General features: G+C 38.3%; 1 protein-coding gene across 1 annotated transcript; it reads left to right on the forward strand.

Moving 5' to 3' along the window:
- Positions 1-559: 559 nt before the first annotated feature.
- LOC147523069 (uncharacterized) lies at positions 560-2,361 on the forward strand. Its single transcript, XM_086561258.1, has 3 exons — positions 560-792; positions 914-1,002; positions 2,027-2,361. The coding sequence occupies exons 1-3, from the start codon at positions 754-756 to the stop codon at positions 2,175-2,177; spliced, it is 279 nt and encodes a 92-aa protein (XP_086417384.1). The 5' UTR covers positions 560-753; the 3' UTR covers positions 2,178-2,361.
- The last annotated feature ends 8,927 nt before the right edge of the window (positions 2,362-11,288 follow it).

Raw genomic sequence — 11,288 nt, forward strand, 5'->3', positions numbered from 1 at the left:
CAAGTTTTTTCTTATTTTGGTGAGAGAGAACGAAACAAGTTTTTTCTGTGGGTTGTGATAATGTGATCCGACGCTTAGGGGAGTTCAACGACACGTGGTGGGCGTACTCACACAAAGACAAAACAAAAGTGTCGGTAGCTTTGTCTTTTTTTTATAAATCTGGTGTAGTGCACGCAGATCGTTCTATATCATGACTCAGTTTATCTTCTAGAAGCAATCATTACCATAGCTGCACTTACACAATCCACCACCGCAAGTTACTAACCACTATAACCACTCCCATCATTACGGAATTCCTACCAACACCATTCCAATACTCCTCCTCAATCTCAACCGTACATTTGTGTTTGCCCATACACGTGTTGGATTGAGATTCACCTTCACCATCTATAAATATCTCCCATATGAACTACGCCAGACCTGATCCTTCTCTCCCCCCAGAATCGAGAGATAGATACGTAGGCAGTTCGCTCAAAGAATGAACTCGGTCTTTCCCATATCCAACCCCTTCTCCTCCCAATCTTGTATCTAAAGGTCGACTAAAACACTCGTTTACAGCGCCCATGATAAAAAAAAAACACACACGTCGTCTGACCCAGTAAAAAATGACAGCGAAAATGATAGACGCTCCTTTGAATCTAAAACAGAATCCAAACGTGAAAACCGTAAACCGTTAGCCAATATAGGATAAATTGATCAGTCCCAGTTGGACTCTTTGTTACAACCTGTTTAGTGTGTGCACTGCTCTCTTCCATGGCTTCTTCTACTGTCAATCGCTGGATTCGACCTGAGGTACGTGTTTTTATGTTCATCCAACTTTTTTCTCTTTTATAGGACGACTTAGTGAGGGATGAAAATGATCTGATCGATGGTCTTTGCATGGTGTGTCTGTACTGTTTACTATGTTATATAGGTGTATCCATTGTTCGCAGCCGTTGGAGTGGCCGTAGGCATCTGTGCGTTCCAATTAGTTCGCAACATATGTACCAACCCTGAAGTCAGGTAATGTTGAGATCAAATTCCTCTTTTTTCACCTGCATGTTTTTGTATACATACGAAAATGATAGGATATATTCCGTCATTTTATTGTATCAAACTGATTAGCGCTTTCCTTAGAACACTAGCCGAAATCTATACCAAATGCAAATTTTGATACCATTAGTAGGGGTCTAGTATGAGCAGTAAGGATCCCAAAGAAATGATTTAACACTGATTTTGTGTGATTTAGTATTTAAGCCGTCCCACTACATACGAGAAACATCAGGGAGTTTGAAACTATCTGGAACAATGGGAGTGCAATAATTTTGTCCGTATGTCAGTCACTTGCAGGAACAAGCTAGTGCAGTTTTAAATGCAGTTTCAATATTTGTTAAAATTAGCATATATATGATGAGGATTGAGGACTGCATTGAAGAGTTCTTTAGAAACCATTATATATAGTAGTAAGTTAGTAACAACTTTGCATGAAGCTGCACTGGAGATCCTCATATTGCATTTCTAGCTAAACGAGTATTTCAATTAGAATAGTCAGTAATATGTTAATTAAACGGCAACAATATTTGAGGATTGAGCAATTAGTTTCTTATATGTTATTTGACATAGTAAGTCACTTCTATATGTTTTTGGTTTGAAACTCAAGATGTATTCTGCGGAAAATGCATGTTAGTACTTGTGATAATTTGATGGTTGATATCGTTATCTTGAGATAGATAAATTAAGCTTCCATATGATCATATGTCTAGCTTTTGTCACAATACCTTCAAAAGCGAGGTGTGGAATTAGGTATCTATACAATGGAATTAAATTGTTATATTGGTGCCTGCATCATGTCCTGACCGAACTGTGTAGATTTGTAATATACCAATTCAGATGTTATCTCTTTCTTCTCGAGGAACTTATTTTGCCGTTCAATCCAACACTACAGACACATTTATGAAAAATGATGTTGAAGAGAATTTGATTCTCTTGACTATTCTCATTAATTTCTAATTACTATTGCTTGACAAATAGTTTTAATCTTATTCAGGCTGACCAAAGAAAATAGAGCCCAAGGAGTGCTGGATAATTTTTCAGAGGGCCAGAAATATGCTGAGCATGGACTTAGGAAGTTCGTTCGAAACAGAGCTCCAGAGATCATGCCATCCATTAACGATTACTTCACCAATCCTAAATCTTAAGTGAAGTTGCTTTCTTTTAATTAGTAATTGAGCGGTCGTTATCTGTGTGATTCAACTTTTCTTTGCTTTGAGACGGTGTCTGTTATTGTGATTAAGAGATTTGTGGTGTAGGAAGCAATACATTCTAGTTGTTATTCAAAGATTTCAAACTTAACTATTTGAATAAATGGTATTTTACTATTTTTGTATTTGTGCCTATGTTTTGTTGAAGTATACTTTTGTTACTTGGTACTGTTGAAACATTTCTAAATCTGGCCTTCATGTAGCTACAAGCCATTAGTGAAGATTGAAGAACCAAGAAAAAGTTGGAATTAGAGTCTCAACTATTTTTCTCCAGAAGTTATTAACATGCAAATTTGCAGAATGCATAAAATAGCTGCATCAGAAAACCCATATAATATTACTTCACAAGGCGCAGGTAGTGCTCGAATTTGAATAGGCAGGGATGCTTCAGGTAGGAGTTCTGCCGTCCAAACTTCTTTCACAGCGAGGTCTACCGAAAATTCCGGGAAAACGCCAATGACTATTGGCTTATTTGTCAAAGAAAAACAGTGTACGTTATAAATACTTAATTAGTTAATTGGATATTTGGGAGCCAAAAACCTGTTAAGTTAATACATGTAAACCATGCAGTTTTGAAAGGCTGCAAAGTTTTCACTTAATGTGCATCCTTTTAGTTGAGGTTTGGTCTTTTAGAGTTTTATTGAATTGGTTAGGAACAAACACCAACTACTTGACAGTTAAAACATCCTAAAATCTACTGGGGAAAACTAGAAGTAAACAAGCACAGGTAGAGTAGCAACTCATGGTTAACACTTAATGATGTGAATAACTTACAGCAAAAACAGTGTTATTCACTCCAAATAGATCAACCCTACACAAAGATTGATCATTCTTACAAGTCAAGACTTCAACACCCTCCAAATACTATCCCAACACTTCTCAATATCAATTAACAAGCATATAAAGTAAAGAGAATTAATATAAAAAGAGAACAAACCACAAAACACGTATATAACGTGGTCATACAATGTGCTTATGTCCACCGGCGAGTTCCAAACTTTACTATATACACACAAAGTAACAAATTAAAAGAGCTCTCAATTCACTCACAAAGAACGAACAATCAAACACTCACTTAGAATACACTCTTATAATCTCTGTCTTTGTTCTAGTATTGGTTAGGTTAAGTTTTTAGAAAAAAAAAAACTTTTGTTTTGTACTAGACCGAAAACGGTCGAAGGGTCTGTGAATACGGTGGAGCGCGTGCGCGCTGAGCATTAGGCTTGTTTGAGCGCATGTGCGCCTGACAAAATTTTGGTGAGAAAAGTCCAGTAACTTTTCTTCCGCTTGACCCACAAATTTGACTAAGTAAGAAAAAAAAACTTTTTCTCACAAATAACCATTTTTCTCTACATTCTCCACCTCGGTGAGGTTTGAACACATAAAACCAAGCCGAACACATCTAGCAAGAAGCACTAGTCTTCAAATCATAACCCGAAACTCACCGTCAACTGCTTCGAAGGGCCATGCCCACAAAGGCTCTAGTCAAACATGTAAGATTTGGAGTAAGTCCAAACAGTGTTGGAACTTAATTCTGGTGACAACCTTCGTCAGCATATCAGCAGGATTGTCATGGGTGTCCACTTTCTCAAGTGTTACATCATCATCCTCAACTACATCCCGCACAAAATGATAACAGACATCAATATGCTTGGTACAAGCAAGATGAACCTGGTTTTTCGCCAAATGAATAACACTCTGACTATCACAATACAAAGCAACATTGTTATGCTCAATACCCATATAATCTAGAAGACCTTGAAGCCATAGTGCCTCTTTCACTACCTCTGCCACTGCCATATACTCTGTCTCTATAGTAGATAGAGCAACAGTAGCCTGTAGCATAGACCTCCAACTAACCGGTGCACCATGCATCATAAACACATAACCAGTAGTTGATCATCGTCTATCTAGATCACCTGCATAATCTGAATCCACATAACCACTGACATAACAAGTACCTCCCCCATAATATAAACTAATCCCACATCCAAAGTACCCTTCAAGTACCTCTGCCACTGCTATATACCCTGCCTCTATAGTAGATAGAGCAACAGTAGCCTGTATGTTGTGAATAAATAACTGCAGAACAACGTTATCCACAACAAATAGATCAATCCTACACAATGATCGATCATTCTCACTAGACAAGCCTTCAACACCCTCCAAGTACTATCCCAACGCTTCTCATTAACAATTTAACAAGCATATAAAGTAAAGATAATAATGCAAAAGAGAACCAACCATAAGACAAGGATATATCGTGGTTCGGCAATTTGCCTACGTCCACACTGGCGAGATCCAAGCTTTACTAGATGTCCGGAGTAACAGATTACAAGAGCTCTCAATTCACTCACAAAAAATGAACACTCAACTCACTAAGAATTTCTTTCTTACAATCTCTCTCTTTCTATCTTTTGGTTAGATTAGGTTTCTACAGAAAAAACCTATATTTATACTATTTCAGAAAACTTCCGAAAAAGTCAAAATTCGTCTTTGAAAAGCGATTGGGTGGAGCTGGGTCGACCGACGTGCAAAGTGGAGCGTGGGTCGTGCTTAAGGACCTGGTGATCGCCAAAGCCATGAGCGCGGGTCGCGCCCTTCACACCAAAGAGAAAAAATGTCTTTTTTCTCTACATTCTCCACCTCGGTGAGGTTTTAACGCATAAAACCGAGCTGAACACATCCAGCAAGAACACATCCATCTTGAACTCGCAGTCAACCGCCCCGAAGAGCCATGCCCACAAAGGGCCACCCACAAAGAGTGTCTTGCTCACAAAGAGCCACCCACAAAGGGTGTCATGCTCACGAAGAGCCACCCACAAAGAGTCATGCCCACGAAGAGCACGTCATGCCCACAAAGAGCTATCTCCACAGAGAGTCATGCTCACAAAGAGCAATTCCGCCCACAAAGGGCCCTACAAAAAGCATCAATCAACAATGCTTGAGCCTCCACCATTTGTGGAGTACCTCCAACCAATGTTGGAACTCAACTCCATAGAAAACTTTTTATAACCCAAAACCCTTTTGCCCTTAGGCAATGAAACAAATTCCCAAGTACAAAATTTGTCACGAGCCTCCACCATTTTTTGCATATCCACCGACCAATCTCTGTAATGAGCATATCTAACAGCTTCCTTGAAGCTATCTGGCTCATCATCTTCAATATTCAGTGCATAGGCAACCGAGTCCGTTGACCATAATACTTCACTGGCTTATCATGCCCATATTTCATAACTTGTTTCACACTTCTCTTTGGCTTTGATCTAGCCAAAGCTTGTTGCTCAGGTTGTTGTAACTCTACTTCTTGTTGAATAGTTCTTTCACTAAGAACCTCACTCTTTTTAACACCCTCAGACGCTTCTATCTCAATCACTTGAGGTTCTATAGAATCACCACTATTTCCAGCCTTCTCCGGCCTGCTAAAATGTAGCACCGAAGTCTCATCAAAGGTAATCTCACTGCTGACTAGGAACTTGTGGTTCTCAAGACACCACAATCCGTATCCCTTTCCTCCCTTTGCACTACACCAGAAATGGCCAAAAACGACGGTTAAATCCGTCTTAAATCGAGATTTACGACGGGAAATGGTGTTCCAGTCTCCGTCGCAAATAGGGCTGTCGTTAATATTAACGACGGGAATGAGTGTGGTAAGCTGAATTAGAACTGGGACGGGCTTGAGACAGTTTATGCCGTCGTTAAATATAGGACACTCAAAACCGTCGTATATATGTTTTCCACATTTTCAAAACTGGAACTCTACCAACCGTCGTAAATTTGTGTCCTTAGTTTAGGACAGGCATTTCCGTCGTACAAGTTTAGGTAATTTTTTTAATAATTTTTTTTTTTTTTTTTTTTTTTTGTAGAATCTATTTTTCTAGACCCCACCTGATTTAAGGTTTCTCAGATGATAAAATCAATTAGTCAAACAACATACTAAAACAACACATTTCAAAAATTGATATATACATTGATAATTTCCAATTTACAATATTTTCAAGCTTATGATTGCCAACAACTAGGCTTTCAAAGTATACAAAGAAGAATAAGAACATAATGAAAAAAACAATTTGAAATTCCTATCTTCATCATCTTTGCATGCACATTTTGTTCTTTTTTCGTGAATCACATAGCCTTTCATGACGGTGAATGCTTGACTTTTAGAGTTTTCTAAGAGCTAGCCCACATAGAGGAAAACAACACGGCAAGAGCATTATCAATCCGACGCACACTTTCGACACGAGAAGTGAGTTCACAAGAGTTGACTTCATTCAATTCATTTCGCTTCTTTCGAATGAAACCGGAAGTTATTGTACAAGACTACTTATGGCCATATCCAACTTGCTTTCGGTCTGCCAAGATCCAACTTCTCTTGGTAAAGCTAGCCTAACATGGGCGGAACCTGCAGGTATATCTTAGTTGTTGATATACCTTTACACAAGATAACCATACTCTTATAGATGTCTTTTCTAAGTCAAAGTACCACATGCAACAACTATGAAGTTTGTACCAAATTCTCATATCACAACCACGTGCAAAGCTTCTTAATAAATATGCATAGTCTAAATTCATGTCCACTTAGCAACCACGTCACCACATAAATAAAAGGTCTAAACGAAACAATTAATTATTAAACACAAACAATCCCAGCCCTCAGATACAACAAAGTATAAAGAGGCTCTGTAGGAGAAAATAGAATGTAAAGAAACACCAACAAAGTCGACAAAACAACTTTCCAAGCAAGCTATAAGCGATCAAGAGGGTGTTTAAGTGTAGTGTGTGGCAAGCTATTCTAAATAAAGCGCCTATCAACACCATCGGCATGCCCCCAGTATTCCTTTCAAGTTTACATAACGCATTGAATTGCAAACCGAGTAACAAAAGCTAATCACGGACTAATCACACACTTGCATAGTATTTCTAGAATAAACTAATGCACATTGGCTTGGAAATGAGAAAGGGAAAGCATGCAGATCAAGAAGTGCCTACTATAAAATAAAACTACATAGAAACTTGCAGCTTAGATGATGAGAATTAGTTATAGCAAGCCTTACTTGAAAGATAGACCAAGGTCATAGTCACTTGATTGGAAAACACGCCTAAGAGAATCTTTGAAAATAGAATGACCAAAGCTTTCACAAAGACGACAAGGCCCCAGTTCTTTCAACCGCAACTTTCGATTCGCCGGACTCCACGGAAAAGAATATGCCCGGTGTGGTGAGGATATCTGAAGTATGAATCTAGATCCGGAAAAGGATCATCTACAAACTTACATATAAGCATGTAAGTAACTCTTTTCTGAAGTGGAGTTTCACAACCAATCAAACTACAAAATACAAATAATAAAGTACTTTTTATCAATGATATCAACAAACTTTTTAGCCAAGATGTGGCTAGAAAAAAAAATTTACGATCAAGAGCACAAGCAAACACATCCAGAACATGACCTTGGTTCACAAGCTGCTTTGAAAGTCCCTCGTAAAACTTAACAGCTTTATGATAAAAGGGAACAGAATCTTTATCAAGGTCCTTGTGCGAACGAATTGGTTCAGATAGACTCTTAGACACAATCTGCAATTGTTATTTATTCCATAAGTGAATCAATAAGCCTCCATATATTAATCAATAATGAATTCATTCCCAACAAAATCCTTAAGAGGGGCATATTCAAACAACAGAGTAAACAAGGACAACACTTTTTGTGCATTTGATCCCAAGTATAACAAAAGGCTTTACAGTCAAGGATGTATATACAAACACGAGTAGAAAGAATATACTCCATCTATCTCATGGTTTAGTAAGGGAAGGGAAAGTTTATTGAGAGTTTCTTCAGTTGTTTTGTCTTTTTTATCCTTTTCTCTTGTCTTTACACTTACATTTGATTGATTAAAAGAGAAACTTTATTACTAATGAAATACAATAGAGAAATCACATTTCAACTTTAACGATTAAAGAGAAGTAGAGAACCACTATGACAACTAGACAAAGAGTGGTGAAGTTCAATGGCAGCAGATGATGATGGTGGTTGTGGTAGTGTATAGGTGGTGTGATGGTTAAGAGTTGGTAATGGGATTGGTCAAACAAATGTAGACAAAGTCCGGGAGTAGTAGAGTAGCAGCTTTTTCTGGTGGTGGGGTGGAAAAAGTGCCACTCGTGGACGATGGTGTTGGTTTGGAAGGTGAGTGATGGTATTGTGATGGCATAGGTGATGGTGGGAATGGTATACTACTAGTTTGAGTGGGAAGATGATGCTAGTGAGTTGTTTGTTGGTAGGGTAATGGTAGAAATGTGAAAAGATTAAATTTTTGTACTTTCTAAAAGTATTTCTATAGTTTTAAAAAGTAAAACCTCAAACCACAAAATCTTGAACCACATTTAAACACGCTTCTTAACGTTAAAATGTGAAGAGCTTGAGTTCTCGTATCCAAAAGGGCACCAAACCTTGAGCTAATTTGTGTGGATGCATCCCATTTTGGATGTCCCAATCATTGAAGCGGAACCCAAGATAGAAAAAAAAAAAATGTATCAACCTCCCATATATAGACCCCCTTTGGTATCTTATTCATGCACATGTTCTTACTCACCCTTGGGTGATCGATCTCCAAGCGTTATATCTCAAACAAGATTTTCAACCCACTACCAACCTTGAACTTCACAAGTTTAGAGAACTATTCGTTATAAGTAATGAAGCCTCCCCACAAGGTATGTCCATAAGAAAAATAAAGACACAAAGTGTAACATTCTCAACCGGTCTGAATCTCGTCATATTCTGTTTTCCTAGCCACAAGAAAAAAAAACGGAAAAGGAGAGATGATACACACATTTTGTCCAGGAATCATGTGATAAAAATGACACATACCATTATACAATATGCCTCCATGTATAACTTATTTCATGTCATTCACGTGACATAATTTGTATCAAGCTCTAACTTCTGAGGAAAAGTAGGCTTTGTCGTTAAAATTATGTATTAGCCTACTCAAAATACAAGTAACCAATGGCTCTTATAATCTAACAGATACTTGATAGGAAATTCCTGTTACTCATTTGATTTAGTACTAACAATTCATGTAAGCAACTGTTGGTGGAGTTTGGGCAAAGACAAAACAGTGATTGGTGAAAAGGGAATTACGGAACTGCAAAGGGGGATGAGAGCCTGATGAAAAATCCTATTACTTATTCTTACCTATACAGTTTCTACCCACTCTTTGAGGAGAGTTCTAATGGTGATATCATTCATTTCATAAAGTGATTTCAGTTTGCCAAGAACATTGAGACTTCTAGAGTAGTAGAGAGTTCTAGATTTTTTGGAACCGTGGGAAGGATCAATCCCTACATTGACATCGCTACTTCGTGATAATTTTTTAATTCCACCGAGGGGACAAATGTGTCACTCCCGATGTTCAAATTTCGGTTAACAAGCCTGAAATTTCAGATTTCTTGATGTCGAGAAAAGTCCCCGAATCACAAAATATTATGTCAACAACTTGTGTCGATCCGTCTGTGGGGATTTTATAGATCATTGAGACGGACATGTTTCTCCCAAGATCTCGAGGCGTCGATTCTGCAGCAAGATTGAAGTCGATTCGAACTTTCATACTAGTTCTCACTTCACGGTTATTTGAGCCCTCGTGTTTGCTAATGCATTGCTGCAAGAACGAATTGTTTCAAGATACGATTAATTGCTTTCTCGTGTTCCAATAGCTTGGCTATAACGCCTACTTCCAAAGATATATCATTGGGAGATTGGAAGTATAATTCAGTATCACTCTGGATTTTCTTGATCCTGGAGAACATATACAAAGGCAAAGCTCGTGGTTCAATCCTTCTAAGCAGGGGAGAAGGATGTGAGTGCCACTCATGAAGTCATCCTTTTAATCCCCTTTCCCCCAGTGAAGGTGCGAACCGAACCCAAAACCTTGTGCCGAACAAGGTTTGACCAGCACTCCACTATAGGTTTATAAAAGTTTTTATCCTTAACTTTATGCACCAAGCAACATTCCTGAGTGACTCCTTATTCAGGTGAGCGACCCTTCCTCAAGCCGAGCTCGAGTGCTAGCCGTAACCTTTATAAAAATCTATACCAGCTGCCAGGCACGATCGTAAGATTACCATCTCTATCTGAAACCTTTGAGCCCCACATCAACTGATGGAGAGGGCTAGGCGAGCCAAGCCAATAGAGACTCGTATGAGAACACGTTATTAGAGAAGGATTCATCAAATGGATCCCAGTAGAAAATTTTCTCTTTTACAATGTAGTGAGAAACACTATAATTGAAACTCCGCTCTCTTAGCCAATAAAAGATTAACATATTGAGGAAGAAAAAAAAAATTTGACTTATAAATTTAATAATCTTTGATATTGTTTTTAACCCGGTCGTGAGGGGTCCCCTGCAAGCTTAGCTAGTGTTCGACAAGTGACAATGTCTTGAGTGCAAAGGGAGGTGAAGGAGGGGCGGAAGGTTCACCCTGTCAAAAGAAATTCTCACCTTGAGAACAAGGACGTACTAACGGGCCACCCTATCCCACCTCCCCTTTTCTAGATAAGCGGATATTCAAACTTCTCTCTAACAATTAGCATACTCACTTGAGCATGTAAAAACTTGTTCTTGACTATTTAGCCTTTCTCCATTACACCTATCATGCAGTAGCGTGCCTATGTTGTTATGGTTGACCACACTCAACAAAAGAATGATTAAACCCACTGACCCAACCCATCTACGCAGCCCAGGGAAACAACAGTACTATATTGAGACGCAAATCATATATCTCAAGGCAGTAGAGTCGCCCAAAACTGTGGTCGACAAATTAATGAAGGAGTTTATTCACTTTTTTCAACAACGAGGGAGCTCCCTCAAATCCCACAACGTCATTTTCAAATTTGTATTCAGTATTTACTGAAAATCAATATCTTAAAAAAAAACACTCGTCTTTCCAAGTTTTCATTTCATGTACAACAGATACTAGTTTTAAGTTAATCCTCATTAATCTATCCACAAAAGAATAATAACATATCTAAAATTAGGAAAGAAAAAAAAAAAAAGTTAC

The sequence above is a fragment of the Coptis chinensis genome, chromosome 1 (genome assembly GCF_015680905.1).
Source record: "Coptis chinensis isolate HL-2020 chromosome 1, ASM1568090v1, whole genome shotgun sequence".
Lineage (NCBI taxonomy): Eukaryota > Viridiplantae > Streptophyta > Magnoliopsida > Ranunculales > Ranunculaceae > Coptis > Coptis chinensis.

Excerpts from the sequence above, each read along its gene's own strand:
- LOC147523069 (XM_086561258.1), top strand. The coding sequence starts at position 754 with ATGGCTTCTTCTACTGTCAATCGCTGGATTCGACCTGAG. Across the intron at positions 793-913 it reads ATCGCTGGATTCGACCTGAG|GTGTATCCATTGTTCGCAGC; the intron begins GTACGTGTTTTT and ends TATGTTATATAG. Across the intron at positions 1,003-2,026 it reads TGTACCAACCCTGAAGTCAG|GCTGACCAAAGAAAATAGAG; the intron begins GTAATGTTGAGA and ends AATCTTATTCAG.